The 18,138-nt window shown below is 43.4% G+C and overlaps 1 protein-coding gene across 1 annotated transcript in view; it reads right to left on the reverse strand.

Moving 5' to 3' along the window:
• The window catches only part of Syne1 (spectrin repeat containing nuclear envelope protein 1), a 385,765-nt gene that overhangs the window by 154,367 nt on the left and 213,260 nt on the right, over window positions 1-18,138 (reverse strand). The window contains exons 72-80 of the mRNA XM_042700560.1: window positions 17,875-18,021; window positions 14,633-14,758; window positions 12,924-13,100; window positions 11,382-11,647; window positions 7,820-9,980; window positions 4,487-4,824; window positions 4,148-4,292; window positions 2,539-2,757; window positions 906-1,165 (exon numbers count right to left, since the gene is read on the reverse strand). Of these exons, the coding sequence (XP_042556494.1) occupies window positions 906-1,165; window positions 2,539-2,757; window positions 4,148-4,292; window positions 4,487-4,824; window positions 7,820-9,980; window positions 11,382-11,647; window positions 12,924-13,100; window positions 14,633-14,758; window positions 17,875-18,021 (3,839 nt within the window). The remainder of the gene's footprint in view (window positions 1-905; window positions 1,166-2,538; window positions 2,758-4,147; window positions 4,293-4,486; window positions 4,825-7,819; window positions 9,981-11,381; window positions 11,648-12,923; window positions 13,101-14,632; window positions 14,759-17,874; window positions 18,022-18,138) is intronic.

The raw sequence follows: 18,138 nt of genomic DNA on the forward strand, positions 1-18,138 counted from the left end.
GTGATGGATTATATCCTTCCTCTTTGGAAATCTGCCCACATGGTACTGTCAGTAGCATTTAAAATATGTATAATTAGGATCTTTGTGGATTGTTAGAAGATAGTCTTTAAAGAAAACAACCAAACTAGAGACATTTTACCATTATCAATGCTAGTAATGTCCAAACCTCAACTCTGGATTCGAATTATTGTAATTCTGATTTTTAAAAAAAAGGCTTCATTTAGTGGTGGCAAAATACCCTGCCTTCATCAATAACTAAGAGGCAAATTTAGGATTCAAATGAGGTAGCATAAGTTAATTCAGGAACTAAATTATCTAATGACCCCTTTTATCTTTGACCCTACAAGTAAATCAGGTGGGTTATATACCATCAAGATAAACTTTCTCCTAAATTCACTACTAGTCAGTGGCTTACAGCTACCAACGAGTCCCCGAGCTTTATCTAAAGACTTCTCAGTGGTTTAGGTTTCAAGTTCGTCCAATTCTCCTGAATCATACCAGCTTCTACCCGTTTCTCAGAGTCCCCTGAAGATCACATGAGTCCTTCCAAGCTTTCTTCTGTGGGATTCACACTCTATGCCCAGCTCAAGCCTACCAGTCTTCAGCCTCAGAAGCTGGCCATGCCTGCCTCTTCTTTGCAGGTCTTAGCATATTTTGAGTGCTATGCTGAAAGGCTCCTGAAGTCATTCACACCCCTCTGCTCCACTGCCCACCACAACGGTAGACACTGAGTTTGGCTCCCTCACCAGGGTATTTCTAAATTCTACCAGATATGTATGTGGGTCATGCTGGAAGAGGGGGCGTGGTGATCCCCACATTTTGAAGGGGGAATGATGAAGACCTCCAGACCCACTCCCCCACACTGTCAAGTGTCCAGACAGAGAAGGAGGCAGCTGGAAAGCTACCTGAGGCACCCATCTTGCACTGCGATGATTTCCTGCAGGACAGACGACTCTTCTCCAGGGCCCACACTGGCTCCGTCTTGGAGCATGCTCAGTGCTTGCTGCTGCAGGGGGCCCAAAGCCAGCTGCTGCTGCTCCAGCTCCAGCAGACAAGTGTCGTGCTGTTCCAGAAGGGCCAGGAGCTCTGCTTTGGAGGCCTTCTCCGCTGAGCCCCCTGGGAGCTTCTCCTGCAGCTGATGAATCATTTCAGTGGCTTTTTGGACCTAATCAGAAATAGACATGCTATGAAGCTCAAAAATGAACTGAAAAATAGAGAGCACTTTCAGACTGACCCTTGTGTACCGAAGCACGCTGGAGATGGTCAATGTACATTCTACATCCCAGGAAACAAACTGGAAAGGAAGTTCCAACTTTGCGTGTGGGTTTTATCTTTGTGTGCCAGTGCTGGGGTTTGAACTCAGGGTTTCACAGGCTTGCTTAACACTTATTTATTTATTTATTTATTTGCTCAAGGCTGATGCTCTACCACTTGATCCATATCTCCACTTCTTTCTTTCTGATGATTCATTGAAGAAGAATCTGAAAGATATTTCTGCCCAGGCCAGCTTCAAATCACTCTCCTCAGATCTCAGCCTCCTGAGTAGCTAGGATTACAGACTTAAGATATCAACATCCAGCTTGTTGGTTTAGTTTTTTTTTTTTTAAGATCAAATCTTGCCATGTAGCTCAAGCAAGCCTCAAAGTCACAATCCGCACCCCCTCCATCTCCGGAGTGCTGGGATTATAGGAGCAAACCATCACACCTGGTTTCATTCTGGATATAAATTTTTATCTCAAAATCTTATCAGAACTATCAGAGACTATGTGAAACATGTAATTTCTGTAAACCAAACCAAAAACTTTCTAATATTTAAGATAGCATGACCACATGCCTTGGAGTCATAAAGAATTCATAGCTGAAACACTAGACCCTATTTAAAGTATAGAAGAGATTAAATTCAGGATTTTGGAAATGTGATACATTTTCAATGAGCTTCTTGACAGAGAAAAGGTAATTTGTATTATTTCTAGAAACTGTAAGAAAGCAAATGGGGTCCCGAATATCTTGTCCATCTTTTAAAATGTCATTGTTTGGTTTTCTAATTGAAGTAACTTGACCCTGACTTGGGATCAAATTGCACATTGTATTTTGCTTCAAAATTTCATTTATATGACATTGAAAAAAAAAGATGAAAGTCAGGCAACAGTGGCTCAGGCCTGTAACCCTAGCTACTCCAAAGTCTGAGATCTGAAGATTATGATTCTAAAACAGGAAAGTCTGGGAGATTCTTGTCTCCAATTAACCAGCCAAAGGTTGGAAGTGGAACTGTGGCTCCAATGGTAGAGCTCTAGCCTTGAGCATAAAAGCTCAGGGTCATCAATCCCAGACCCTGCGTTCAAGCCCCAGGACTAGCACAAGAAAGAAAAGGAGATGAAGAAAGGTTAAAAAAAAAAACAAACAAGCAAACAAACAAAAACCTTGGGCAAGTCCAATTTCCAAAAGGAACAAAATGCTGTTTATCAAAAGACCTTGTAATCAGTGAGGAGAAAAAAACTGAAAGCACACCCAACTTGTGTATCAAATCCTGTAGGCTACCTTGTCGTGCAAGCCTCGCCACTCATCAACTGTGTCTTCCAGAATCTTCTCCTGGTCCTGGGCCACCGCACGAAGTCGTGTCCAACGCTGCCAGACAGTTGTCATGGACCTGTTCAGCATGGCTTTGCTTGCTTCATTCCCAGTTTTCTCCAGCTCTGAAGCTTTTTCCTCTAGAGCCACAATTTTCTCATGGAAAGAGGCAACTACTGACACTAAAGCCTAAGGGGAGGGTGGAGAAGAGAGGTGATAGTCAAGATGTTTTCAGTTTTATGGACATGATCGTACATAAATTCATTTTCATCTAGTAACTCATACGGTATCTTTTAAAAATATAATTTCATTGTTATGCTTAAGGTGTTGTACAAAGGGGTTACCATTTCCAAGCTTTCTCTTTATTTTTAAATTGAGTTAGAATGGAGTTTTGTTTTCTGTTAAGAGGTGAGGTAAATATTATTTCTTTGTGTATTTTAAACCAAAGTTTGCTACTTGAGAAGATCTTTCTTCTTTTTCTTTGTTGGTTCTGGTCCTTGGTACTGTTTCTTAACTTTTTTGTTAAGTGCTATACCACTTAAGACAGAGCTCCACTTCTGGATTTTTTTAAAAATAGTTCATTGGAGAGAAGAGTCTTACTGAGGCTGGCTTCAAACTTCTGTCCTCAGATCTCAGTCTCCTGAGATTACAGGCATATAACTTCAATTACAGGTGAGAGCCACCAGTGCTCAGTCTTTTTCCTGCTCATGGCTGGTGTTCTACCACTTGATCCATACCTCCACCTCCAGTCAGTTAATTGGCATGGCCTCACACCTGGATTCTCAGACCAACAAGTCTGTGAGTAGCTAAGATTACATGCATGAGACTTTGGTGGCTGGCATACTTTTCCTATTTTTTTGTTAAAATCAGCAAATAGCAGAGTGCCAGTGGCTCACACTTATGATTCTAGCTACTTAGGAGGCTGAGATCGGAGGATTGCAGTTTGAAGCCAGCCTGGGCAGGACAGTCTGTGAGACCCAATAAACTTCTCAACTAGCCAAAGTGGAGTTGTGGTTCAAATGATAGAGCAGGCTAGCCTTGAGCAAAAGAAGCTCAGCAACCAGGCCCAGGCCCTGAGTTTAAGCCCCAGGACTGGCACATGCCCACACACACACACACACACACACACACACACATGTGCGGGCACACACACACATGCATGCACACACACACATCAGCAAATACATAAGTAAATGAAAGTTAATATTTTAGGATAATCTGTGCCTGGTGAGTAAGGCTCATTGATTTTTTAAAAAAAGTTTTCTTTGAACTCAGCTAACTTATCAACAGAAAAATTATTGACATTTCTTAAATATCCTATCTTTTCACAAGCGAAGTACTCTGAATGTCTCCTTTTAGTCTTAGTTCTACATGTCCAAGGGGAACCCAAACAGGTGGCATCATTTCACTCACTTAAAACTTTTGTGACATGGGGGTACATATCTATTTCTAGTAGTTTAAGAAACCTGGTGGAAATGAAGATTTAATGATCTGTTTGTGGAACCTTCCATCATGTCATGAAGACCTGGGACAATGATAAATTAAAGGATATGTTCAAGGAACAGATGACCAAACTGACCTTGTGTTCGGACAGTTTTTCTTCTGCTTCATGTCTAGAAGATGTCTTCAACAAAGAAAACTCAGACAGTTTCTTTTCTGCATCATTCATCAAGTCAATAACCTCTTCCCTTGCTTGCTGATAATCTTGACCTTGGACTGTGCATCTTTGAGAGATTTCAATAGAAATCAATGTGATAGGAAATGACAGATTTGTCACAGAGAGCTGTCATCAATAGATCTGGTGATCATTAAGAGAGAAAAATGCATTTCCTGCATAACATAGATCCTTTGTACATTACTGCTTTTGACAGGCAAATTCCTTTCGCTGACATATAAAGCACAACACCCCGGTACGTACCGCTGTAAGAGGGCTGCCTGGGCCCGGGAGTCCTGGAGGATTCTTTGGCTCCGCTCCTCCAGGGAAGCCATTTTTTGGGCTAGTTCTTCTTTGCCTGTGGACTTGATGAGCGAGTCTAGTTTGGCTACCAGGCCTTGGAGTTCCTCCAGTTTACTGTGGAAATCATCCTCCGTACTGAAAAACTCCGTGTGGCTTTTGAGATTTTCCTCTGCGCTCTCCACATCGAGACCACTGCCGGCCAGCTGCAGCATTTCTTGGGCATCCTCCAGCCAGTCATTCGCTGCTTGATGGACCTGGTAATACCTTTGACACTGGCTGTATATTTCAGTCAGAGTGGCCTGAGAGAGAGGAATGGCACACACGATCAACTCCCAGTATATCTGCAGGAACCAGCTTTATCTTTCCAGTCCCCAGTCCTACAGAGGCACCTGTCTGTGTACAAATGAACTGATCAACTGGTGGAATTCATGTCATGTGCAATTTTTAACCCTTATTTTTTTTCTTCTGCTATCCTTATCATAATTTCATCATTGCCGTGAAAGCGAATCATAAATAAACAAAGATAGAGACTATTTTATGTTTGTATCTTGACAATTTCTGAAGCTTTCTCTAAAGGAAAAAAATGCTGGTCCCTGGTGGCTCACACCTGTCATCCTAGCTACTCAGGAGGCTGAGATCTGAGGATCACAGTGCAAAGCCAGCTTGGCCAGGAGAGTCCCTGAGACTCTTATCTCCAATAAACCACCAGAAAACCAGATAGGGGCTGTGGCTCAACTGGTAGAGTGCTAGCCTTGAGCTGAAGGGCTATGTTCAGTGCCTAGGCCCAGAGTTCAAGACCCATGGCTGACAAAAATAAAAATAAAAATAAATTAATACGTGGCAATGTGTGGCATGCTGAAAGTTTAGTAAAATACAATAAGGTGGCTAAAAGTATAGGAGCACCACCTCTCTAGCACAGAATCCATTCGATCAAATAGTAATTTCTGGAAAGGAAAGGGTCACTCAAGTCTTGAATAGAGACTAGGAAGGGTATATCTGGAGGTTGGGCCCCTTCAAACAGAGTAGGAAAGAAATCACTCCCACAGATATCAGCCAGTGCACAGGTAGGCTCTGCTGTATCAGCCAAAGAGCAGGGAAGAGGTGGAGAAAGCAGAGGATTAACTGAATGAAGAATGAGGGGACAGAGCCAAGAATCTGTGGAGGCCACAAATGCCCATTCAGGCCAAGATGAATATGAATCAAACAAGATCACGGAATAGAGACAGCTAACAGATTTAAGATTTTTAATTCAAATGTATCACTCTATCAGCCCAGGCACTGTGGCTCAAGCTTGTAATCCTAGCTAATCAGCAGGCTGAGATCTGAGGATCACAATTCAAAGTCAGCCCAGCCAGGAAAGTCTATGAGACTCTTATCTCCAATAACCGCTAAAAAAAAAAAGTTGTAAAGTGGAGCTGTGACTCAAGGAGCAGAGCACCAGCCTTGAATGGGAAAGCCAACTGCACATGCAAGGCTCTGAGTCCCAGCCCCAGTACCAGCACGGGAAATTTTAAAAAACGTATCACCAAATCAAAAGAAGTGAGCTTGTATGACATGTTTTTCAAAAATGAAAACATCAAATCTTACCTTCCCCTGTAGCTTCTTTTTATTTCTATAGCAAATGGATACAAGTTTAACAGCCTTTAGTTTAAGAGGCTAGAATTTTATATAGTAAAGTTTATTTCACCCAAACATTCAGATATCGCTTTTACTAGTTAAAGGTTTGTCCTTGTTGAAAATAAAAAGAAATAGCTATATTCTCTCAGGAGCTACCTCATGCCAGACCTTGGACTGAGAAGTAGAAATGCTATTACTGTTATTACTGTTGACTGAGACAAAGGATGCACTTTGCCCAAGATCATGAATCTGGGATTTAAAAAGCACAGGTATTACTCCAAGCCAGCTACTATATTACTCCAGCTACTATACATAGTGTCCTGAGGAATGTTGTTATTGATCTAAATGACTGGTCAAAATCTAGCATCAGAAGGAGCGAGGGCAGGTATAGAAAAAAGGCCCAGAGATCAAAGGAAGTAGTCCTTCTGCAGAATACAGCCAAGGTCCACAGCAAGCCTCAGACAGGAGGGGATTTGAGAAGTCCTACACATGTCCCATTCCCAATTGTCATCTCCAAGTCTAGTCATTAATGAATATTCTACTATGGCTTCCTCGGTGCTGTAGGGAAGCAAAAGAAAGGGGGAGAAGTACCCCCGACAGAGGGGGGAATGAATGGGAAACCCTCAAAAAGAAAAAGGCTGAGGGGCCAATGTTCACCTGCACTCTACAGAGACTCATCCTGCAGACACCTTACAAACGCTGGGTTTCAAAAGGACATGGTTAGCTCATCACTAATCAGTTTTCACAATACACAAAGACAGACATTCCTCAGTCTCGGTGGGGGATTAATTCCAGGACGCTCACAGACACCTAAACTCAAGTTCCTCATATACTTGCACACAAACCTTTACACAGCCTCCCTAGCTTTCCATAGATGTGCCGTCATCTCTAGTTCATTTATAATACCCACGGTGAGGTAACGGCTATGCCAGTAGTTGGTGGATCGCAGTGCTTAGGGAACAATAAAGAAAAAGGCCTAGATAACTTTTAGAGCTTCAGAAAACATTCCCTCTGTGAGATGTTTCTGAATCTATTCTGAATTACACTATTAAGGTCACGTTACACTCACAAGCAAAGTAGACATATGACAACACATGAATGAATACTTTGTACAGGAAACATGAGAATGTCTACTGACGATCTGTTGAAGATGGTTTCTGTGTGGTATCACAAAACAATGATCAGTCGGGCACCAGTGGCCTACATCTGTAACTGTAGCTACTTAGGAGGCTGAGTTCTGAGAATCTCAGTTTGATGCCAGACCAGGTAGGAAAGTCTGTGGGTCTCTTATCTACAATTAACTACCAAAAAGCTGAAAGTAGAGCTGTGGTTTAAGTGGTAGAATTCCAGCCTTGGGCAACAAAGCGAAGGGACAGAGCCCAGGCTTCGAATTCAAGTGCTAGCAAGGCACATGTACAGACAGACACAGCTACAGACACACACACACACACACACACACACACAGAATGATTGAAAGGGTGACACTGATCAAGATGCATTGTACTCCTTAATGGACACCTTGAATTGAAGCCTCTTTGAACAACTACTTCAAGATAAATTTTACAAGAAGAAATAAATACTTAAAAAATGATGCTCATCAGCCCAAACCAGGCTTCTCCTCTCTACACTCAGGAATCAGCAGAATGAAAATAGAGAAGGGGCGCAATCGCTACCCACCTGCCGGGTGCGCAAGGTCTCCCGCACGTCCCCATCCAGCTCTGAGAGCTCCGCCAGCGTGTGCTCCAGGTCCGCAGAAATCAGCTCCTTGGCTTTGGTGAACTTCTCCTGCTCCCTGTGGCTCAGGGCGCTCATGATTCTCAGGCTGGACTGGACCTCTTCCTGCTGGATTTGGATCTTCCTGATCTCCTCCTGGATGTCCCGGAGGCTGAGATCCAGGCACACCGGCCCGCTGAGCTCAGCCTTCACCCTCCGCAGCCAGTCCAGGGAGCGGCTCATCTCTGTCTGGAAATCTCTGCTCTGCACCATCCGGCTCTCACACTCCGCTACGGTCTCCCCAAGACCAGAGGTCATGTGCTTTAGCTCCTCTTGCCAAGTGTGCACCTGCTGCTTGGCTTTCTCGTACGCTGAGGGATCCAAATGGGGTGAAACATCTTCCAGATGCACAGCCAGTCGTTTGAGCAGGATGGCGGAATCCTGCAGGCTTCCTGCGAGAGAATGATAGATTTTGAGCTTCTCTTCGGCAGGCAGCGTCTCCTCATTCACTTTGGACTGCTCTGTCTTCACGGCCTCTAGCTGTCTTGCCAGCTGCTGGCGCATCTTGGTATGCTCTTCGTACGTACTTGTAGTGTCTTCCAGCAAGCTGGCCCTTTGCTCCACCTGCCGCTTCAATCTGTGATAGGAGGTGGCGAGGCGGAGCATGTCATCTGGCTGCCAGGGCTGACCTGTGTTGCGGAAACTCTCTTTCTTCTGGTTCAGTTCATCCACTGCTCCTCCCAGGCCCACCACCTCATCCAGAAGAACTCTGCAGCTGTCCTGAAGAGCCACGCTCTCTTCGACGACCAGGTCTGCAGGAACCTTCCTCATCTTCCCAAACTGATCTTCCAGCTCGCTCAGAGACTGCGTGGTCAGCTCGATCAAGGAAGCGTATTCTTTGCGAGCCAGAATTGTTTCCTGGACTTTATAAAACTTGTCTTTCGCCAAGGCCACAATGACGTTAAATTGTTGGGGCAAAGCAGTTAGCTTTTCACGGAGGTAGGAGTGATCAACATCATTCAGGGATGGTAACATGGCCTGCCCATTTCTCTGCAGGGTCAGTAGGAGATTCTCATATTCCGGAGACTGTTCGAGAATGTGCTGGTATTTGTCCAGTTGTGTATGAAGCTCGGTGCTCTCGTTCATGAGGTTGATTTCGGGAAATGTCATGATATCTGCGTGTTTGAGCCAGTGACACGCTTTATCGAAATCTTCCTTAAAATGCTTTCTAGAAACTAAATTCTTCTCTAGCTCTTGCAACCGATGGTTGCATTTTTGCAACACAGAGTCATAGACACTCTGCAGTTCCTGAAGTTTGCCCAACACCTCGCCCTTCTCCTGCTCTGTGAGTGCTTTCATTAATTCACGGCCCTGAGCCCAGAGTCCGGTGACTTCACTTTGGTAGGTCTTGAGGCTGGCTTGTGCGCTCTTACACGTTTTAACTTGCTTGCTCACGTCATCCGGGAGCAGGGCGATGTGTTCACGGAACATGATCTTCCGCTCGTGTTGCTGAATTTGGCTGGTGGCTTGGAACACCGCCATGAGGAACTGGGTTTTCTCAGACAAGGCTTTGTTCAGGTACTTTCTTCGCTGGCCCACCAAGTCGCTGAGGCAGTCCACGTGCCTCTGAGCGTCGGAGAGCGCCTTCTGGATCACCCTGCGCTCGCTGAGGCCCAGATCAGCCATCACCCTGTCAGCATCCTTCGTGAGGGCTTTCAGGAGCATCTGTTTGGCCTCCAGCTCACTGCAGATGGCCAGGTGATCCACGAGGAGGTTCTGAGCCATGTCGGGAGGGGGGCTCTGCTTCAAGGCCTCGGCCAGGCTGGGCTGCTGCTCTTCAGCCCACTCCATCAGCTCCTGAAACCTGGACTGCACCACATTTAACTCCTCTAAGTTGGTGATGGACGCCTGGATTTTCCTTTTGACCAGGTCCTCTAGCTGAAACCAGCGCTGCTCGAAATGACTGGTCTGTTCTTTGACTAATTCTTTGTCATCTAAGTTCAGATGCTCTGTCAGTTTCTGCTTTTGATCTTTCAGGTCTTCGATGGCATGTTTTTTCTCCTGTAAGGCCAAGGCCAGCTTTTGTAAAGCTTCCAAATGGACGGCTGTACTCTCTGCATCGGATCTGCAAAAAGAGTAAGAGAGAGAATAGCAATGTTGCTCGTTCCATTTTCTCACCATTTTCCTTGCTTTGGGTCACTGTGAGTAGCTCAACTCAAGGCTTATCAATACAGATGCTATAGTTAGAATACAGCATAACTCTCATATACTTCTATATTAGAAGCTGGAGCAAATCGAGTCACCTAAATTCTCCCCATTGTCCTTTTTGTTGGCTATTACTCTGGTCCAAGTACACTGAACTTAAACTTTTAGCTTCCTCTGATTCTTCCTTTAGCTCAGTGACGTGCAATCTGCACAATAACAAGAACATTGATCTATGCATTGCTGCAAATAGCAAGGGCCAAAAGTTATTCATGACCTAGAGCTTTCTTCTGGGAATGAGAGCCAATAAACAACAAAGCCTTGTGGGGTCTAAGCTATAATGTAAAGTTGATGGCTTAATGCTACTCAGCATTAAATTTTTTTAGATATTCCTGTTCGATGGTGCACTAAAGTATTGGAAATCTTTAAAAATAAAAATGTGATATATAAAAAAAATCATTACCTTTTCAGTTAGCAAGTTCATAGAAAAAGTTAGATTTTGGCCATCTGTTTTACATATGCAAATGATCACTTCTAAAATGTGAGAAGCAGGGTTGGGAAACAGAAGGAGGAGTTCTGTTTTGAACACATTAGGTTTAAGGTGCCTATTGTTAGTCAGAAGTATGTTTTGTTTTGTTTGGTTGGCAGCAATTGGATTAAATTCAAAGAGCAGTAAGTGATCAGTATCACAGAAAAGTAAGCAAATCAGAAAACAGTACACCAAAACAAACACAAAATCCTCTCCATGGTTTAACTACATCTAGATAATGTTGGCAGTTTTCATCGCAACAAGCTAATACATCCCAGTGGAACTGCAGATTTCTTTAATTCTATTGCTCAAAAGCATAGGAAGGTTTCAAGTGAATGTATCATCGAGAGGGAATAATCTTTACTTTTCAAAGAAAAAATATCTCAGGAGAATTCAACCACTATAAAATCTGAAAATAGGATGCAAACACCAGGGTTTGAATTGTGTGCTAATTTCTAGAATAGAACCAAACAGGTATTGTTTCACAGACTCAACAGAAATCTCTGGCTAATACAACAGCAGGAATATTTCCAGAGTCTCCCTGCAGGTCACAGAGAGGTGGTCTTTGGAATCACATAGAAAAACACAGCTGTTCTTCAGTTATTACTCTTTCTTCTGCTGCTAATTAATATTAAGCTAGGAAGTCCCTGAGTCTATTTCCATTTGCCTCATAGTAATGTTTGACCAATACTGATAACAGACAATGAGTTTAAAAATAAGACATTCTAAAGTTTTATAGGAAGGAAGAACTTCCTGGGTTAGCATGATGATAAGCCACTGGAGATTTTCTGCTACCTGGCCAAGTTGTCCCACTCTGTAGTAAATTTTTCTAAGAAGGCTTCCACAAGGTTCCTGCGGTCATGGTAGTCTCTGGTTCTCTGCAGATCCTCTTCGCGTTGCGAGCACAAGGTGTCAGCCTGCAGACACAGGTCTTGCCACTGCTCACTCAGGTGGTTGATTTCCTTGTGCTCAGGAGATTCCTGCTTCCTGGTTAACTTGTTCACCTTCTCTACGATGGTGCCCACGCACGCCTGCTTGCTCTGCAGCTGCTTCACGAAATCCTGAAGGCATCGGATAGCTTACATGTTGTGAACTCTTCCCAACCACACCCAGTGAAACACAGACACAAGACTTCTAAACATTTTACATTTCGTAATAGGCAGAGACTGAAGAGAAAACCAAAAATTCACCACATCATTTTGTGACCATAAATTCCTATGTTCAGAGTTACCCTGATATAAAGGATGATAAAAAGTAACTTTCTTGCTTGATCTTTCTAGATTTTTGAAGAGCTCATGTTTTTGTAAAAGCAATCAAGTTCATGTTATCTGGTACTTCTTCTGCATTTTCAAACAGTATTCTAATAGAATATATATGTGTATGTGTATATATATATATGTGTGTGTATATGTATATATGTATACGTATATATGCGTGTATATATATGTGTACATATATATACGTATATATATATATATATGTGTATATACATATATATATATATACACGCATATATACAGTATACATAGTATATACAGTATACATGGTTGCCACAGGAAAAAAATCTTTAGTTTGTTGAAAATTGAATCCAATCTCATTAATGTACTTACAAAAATAATTTTCAATTACACTTAAATTATATATGATGTAAACCAGATTTCTATTACATTCTAGTTAATTACATATTAGCTAAGTATATAAGTAACTCATAGGCTTGTGTCCTAGCCCTTTAACAATGTGGTCTTCTGTGTTCATCTAGCAGCCAACTTCTAGCCGCTTTGCATAGGACCAACACGGCTTGTTATCCTCTGATAAACATGGCCTGGGGAACCCCAAGGATACATGTTTCCTCTGTCCCCTCCTATGATCTGTCCTTTCCTTCTGTTCCCATTCCCCTGTACCCTTTCCATCCCCTTCATTCCTTTCGCTTCCCCTCCTCTTCCTTTCCCTCTTCTCCTTTCATGTCTCTCCTTCCCTCCCTACTTTCCACCCCATCTTCCTCCTTCTTTCCTCCTCTTTTTCCGCCTCCTTTCCTCTGTCACCCTCCCTCCCTCTTTTTTCCCTTTCCTTTCCTTTCTTCTTTTATCTTTGGCTCAATAGATATTCCTGCCTCAGCCTCCAGAGTGCTTGAGACCCCCACCCCGCCCCTTGCCACAACACCCGACTCAATGAATGTTTGCCTTAGGACCTGTCTTTCCCTGGCACCAAAGCTGGGCTGCTCAGGCGCTCTCCTTCTGCAGCTAGCTCTGCTGATGTCTAAGGGTTGACGGGCAAATCACTGTGAAAGCACTGAGTGCTTTTCATCTTTCCTACCATCTCCGCCAAAGCAATCCGCACCTTGACCTGGGAAAGCATGTTCTGTGCGATGTTCAGCTCCAGCTCTGAGGGCCTCCTCTTCATGTTCTGCAGCTGCTGATCTGCATCCTGGAGGAAAATCCACAGCTCGGCCTTCAAGTGTCTGATCTCCTCCCAGCCCTGAGTTAAGTTCTGCGCCTGTGCCAATCTCTGCTCCATCTTGAGAAAGCACAGAGGACAAAGAGCAAGTTAGGGGCAGCTAGCAGAACTTCTGCTCCGTGAATCAGATGTCATTCAGCATGTCATAGGCAGACAGACCCCTGTGTACACACGGATAAATCCGGGAAGCACTTCCTATTTCCTCAGGAAAAGATTTTTCCTTTAGATTTAGAGTTTCTAGTGATCTTAAGAGTCTAAGAATTATACCATGTGATCTGAATCAATGCGGTCAAGCAATAAGAAAACTTAACCATTCATTAGAACAAAAGCTGCCCTAAAAGTTTTCACTCTGGGCCTTTCTTTCCCTAAGCATATCTGACTGATTTATGTATTGATGTTGGGGTCACTAGAATAAGTTGCATTGCTATTTAGGATCCACTTGTCTTTCCAGCTTATAAAGCACAGAATTACTCATGGTTTGGCTATACCTGGAGATGTATTTTGCTTAATTTTGAAGGTATACAATTATTCCAATGAATCATATTTATAAACTATATGGATTCTCTCATCTTTCAGAAGGTTTAAGGACAGGTTAATTTTACTCAAATAAAGGAGGAAAATCTGTAGTATCACAATGCTTGATTTCCTCTATTCTTTTGGATCCTTTTATTTGTTCTGTGAATATTCAATATCAATATGAAAACATCTTATTTGTGTGTGGTATTAAAGTGTCAAAAACTGCAGCAGTGGCAGTAAACACAAGCACAGGAATCCAGGGCTTCCATCTGTCCTTCCTTCCTTCCTTCCTTCCTTCCTTCCTTCCTTCCTTCCTTCCTTCCTTCCTTCTTTCCTTCCTTCCTTCCTTCCTTCCTTCCTTCCTTCCTCCTTTCCTTCCTTCCTTCCTTCCCTTTCCTCCTTCCCTTCCTTCCTCCTTTCTTTCCTTCCTTCCTTCCTTTTCAACAGGATGTCACTATGCAGACAAGGCAGGCTTCAAATTCATGATCTTCTTGTCTCAGCCTCCCAAGTGCCAGGATTACAGAAGTGTACCACCACACTAGATTTGAGGTCAGGTTTTTTTATTTGAGGTCAGGTTTTGATAAGTCATCATAGCACTTTCCAAAGCAACCACATACACTGCAGAATCCCTCTCAACATGAAGAGCCGTAGCCAGGAAATTAGATGAGTCTTAACAAATGACATGCTCTTTACAGTCCTCGATATACTAAATAAAGCCAGAGTCGAGGTGCCTTTATTTTTAAATATTAATTAAGAAAACAATGGAACAGGAGAAAAGAACAAAAACAGAAGATGTAAGAAAAGAAAAAGAGAATGAAATTATAAAGAGAAGAGGAAGAGGGAGAGAATGATAGAACTAGAAAGGGACTCAATGATTCGGTTTCTATGACAACCTGGGTGAATTTGAACTTATTATAATGGCCATTGGAATGTAACAGGAAGAAAGCAAGAGCTATTTTCTTTCAACCTTACTTCTATCATTTCAGGAAGAGAACACTACAAAACAGACAAGTCAGTGGAATTTCTAACTTTGGTTTGTTTCTTTTTTCTATCTTTTGCTCTCTTTTTTCCCTTACCATCTGCTCTGTCTGCTGAATGTCCTTCGCGGCGTCTTTCACTGAGGGGTTGGACAAGTCACACAGCGAGCACAGAAGATCCAGGTAGGTTCTTGCCTGTTCTTGCAGAGCTCGGCAGTGTTTCACCTGAATATAACACAAGGATCAGAATAAAGCACACAAACACATCGTCGAAGTTGTCAGGATTCGGACCACTAGTAATACCTCGTTGACGGGTTGAAAACAGCCGGGCCTTTGGTGGCTCATTCCTACAATCCTCACAACTCAGGAGGCTGAGCCCTGAGGATCTTGATTATAATCCAGCCCAGGCTGACAACACACTCTTATTTTAAATGAACCAGCAAAAAGTTGGAAGTAGAGGCGTGGCTCAAGTAGTAGAATGTCAGTCATGAACAGAAAGTTGAGAAGAACACGAGTCCCCAAGTTCAAATCCCAAGTTATACATACCACACTCAGAAAATAGACTACTTGCAACAGATTTTTTTGCTTTTAAAAAAAAAAACTTTAAAGGCAAATATGATATATTTCCCATTAAGAAATATGCCACTCTGAATGGAAGTAAATTCTTGGGGCCAGGGAGTGGACAGTTATTGTATATTTGCGACGCATTTAGCACAGGGGAGGTGCTGGGCAAACAGCATGCATCTTGGGTCTGAGATCAAGATGTCAATCAGACCTGTCTGTCTGCCTTAGAAGTCATCAGTAGTCATATAGCAGCATGAGCCAGACACCAAGTGCCCCATCCGTTTAACATGAGCATAGATGTCAAGGGGGAATGCCAACAAAGTAGAACAAAACAAAGAACGGCAGAAAGGAAGTAAAAGCAACGCTTTCTCCTTCAGTGAGTCTGAGATCTATCTCCATCACCTCTCATTCCTTTGGGTGGCTACTTTCACGCGGGTGGCAGTCCACTGACAGAAGCTACAGAAAGGCAGAAACTTAACCACAGAACCACACACTCTGGAATCCAAGAAGGATCAGAATTCACCTGCAGTTACAAATTAACTCTGAGGAAAGTGTGGTAAATCTTGTCCTGTTCTGGCAAAAAGCCGTTAGATTCCCCCTCCCTCCCCCACCATTTGTTCTTTATGTATTATTTTTTATCACAAAGGAGAAAAATCTGCTGGTAACAAAGAGCCACAAGACGAGGAATGACTCGAGAAAACTCAGAATCTAAAGAACATGTGGATGTTTACACAATGGGGGCTTCTTTTCACCCACAATGGAGTTCTAGTCAGCCAAGAAGAGTGCTCTCCTTTGCAGGAACATGGATGGAGGTGGAGATCAGTCAGGGATTACAAGTGTCTGGTGTCTTCTTGTATGTACAACGTAGAGAACAAAGGGTATGAAAGTAAAAGGATACAGAAGGTTATATGGCGAGAAGAGACGTAAGAGAGGGAAGCAGAGGATGAATCTGACCTAAATACATTAAAAGCATGTGTGGAAATGTCAAAATGAAATCTCTTACTTTATACAATTAATAGATGCTAAAAATTGTAAATGTTTCAGAAGGTAGAATATGTACATGGAGTTTAGTTTGTTTTGGCTTTTTGTTTGTTTGTTTGTTTTGTCAGTTGTGAGGCCTGAACTCTGGGCCTGGGCGCTGTCCCTCAGCTCTTCAGCTCAAGGCTAGCGCCCTACCACTTGAGCCACAGCGCCACTGCGGGCTTTTTTCTGCTTATGTGGTGCTGATTAATGGAACTCAGGGCCTCATGCATGCGAGGCAAGCGCTCTACCACTGAGCCACCTTCCCAATCCCTGGAGTTTAGTTTTTTATTTTTAGTTTTTGTTTTGGTACCAGTTCTGGGACTTGAACTCGGGGCCTGTATCCTGTCCCTCAGCTTTTATGCTCAAGGCTAGAGCTTTACCACTTGAGCCACAGCTTTACTTCTGGATTTATTTATTTTTTGGTGGGAGTGGGGAGGGGTAGGCTTTATCAGAGATAAGAGTCTCATGGACTTTCCTGCCCAGCTATCTTTGAACTGTGATCCTCAGATTTCAGCCAGAGCCTGGCTGTTTTTGCTATTTCTTATTAACTCAAGGAAAGACACCTTTTATTTGATTTGTCCTGATACAACCTTTATTTTATTAGTTTATTTTTTTTGTCGGTCCTGGGCTTGAACTCTGGGCCTGGGTGATGTCCCTCAGCTCTTCAGCTCAAGGCTAGTGCTCCACCACTTGAGACACAGCACCACTTCCGGCTTTTTCTGTGTATATGGTGCTGAGGAATTGAACCCAGGGCCTCATGCATGTGAGGCAAGCACTCTACCACTGAGCCACCTTCCTAGCCCCCTTTATAATTTCCTGATATAAATCATCTAAATTACTTAAGCAAAAAAGTATGTTTCAAGAATGTGTTACATAGCATATTCTCTACCAAGCAATAACTAGATTGATCATCCTCACTTGAATTAGTAAGGAAGCTGAAGTTCAAAGAAATTAAGTACACAGCCAATGGCCGCCCAGTGAACAGGCTTCTGAGGTGATCCGTGGTTACAGACCCAGCTCACATGCTTTCTGTGCCTCCATGCCCACCTGTCAGTATACTGTCCATCTTCCTGGCTAGAACAAGGGCTGAACTAGAGCCAGCCTCAGGCTTATTTATAGTTTTATGCTCCCAGAAGCCGGCCCAGGACGCCGTATCAAAGACACTTCATATGTTTTGACTGAATGAATTACTCGTAAGAATAACAAACGTTTTTATGGGGGGTGGTGGTGGTGGTGTTTGCTTTTGTATTTGTTTTTTTTTTTTTCTTTTTAGGGGGAAAAGTGGCACAGAAAGAGAGGGTAAAAGAAACACAGTCATGGGCTGGGAAGGTAGCTCAGTGGTAGAGCGCTTGCCTTGCATGCCTGAGGCGCCCTGGGTTCGATTCCTCAGCACCACATAAGAAAAAAGAAAAAAGCCGGAAGTGGCGCTGTGGCTCAAGTGGTAGAGCGCTAGCCTTGAGTTGAAGAGCTGAGGGACAGCGCCCAGGCCGAGTTCTGGCCCCACGACCGGACCCAAAAAAAAAAAAAAAAAAAGAAACACAGTCATGTTCTTTAGTGGAAAATGAACTTGTGGGCAGGGATGGGAAGGGAAAACTGGGGGAAAGCAAAGGCTGGGGTCACATTGTACAAAACAAACAAAAGAAACATACTTATTGCCTGACTTAGGAAGTGCTAACCCCTCTGTACAGCATCCGAATAACAATAACAATACAATTATATTTCAAAAAGAAGAGCAAATTTCAGGAGTTCCCTACCTGCTTCATGGCTTCTGTCCTGCTCAGAGGAGGCTGGGGGCTGGATTTTAAGTCCGGCTGGACTGCAGAAAGCCAGGCCTGGCACTGCTGCAGGGTATCCTGCCGGTTGACATGCTTCTGAAGTTCATGTTCCAAACTCCGGTACACCTGAGACAGAGCAGCCACGCTGAGCCCGTGAGAGCGGCCCTCTACCCCAGCACACTGGAACTTAGAAAGGGAGTCTCCCCTGGGATCCCCTCAGCCCCTCCCCTCTCTGAGGAAGGC

The sequence above is a fragment of the Dipodomys spectabilis genome, unplaced genomic scaffold (assembly GCF_019054845.1).
Source record: "Dipodomys spectabilis isolate Male_0828 unplaced genomic scaffold, ASM1905484v1 ptg000001l, whole genome shotgun sequence".
NCBI lineage: Eukaryota > Metazoa > Chordata > Mammalia > Rodentia > Heteromyidae > Dipodomys > Dipodomys spectabilis.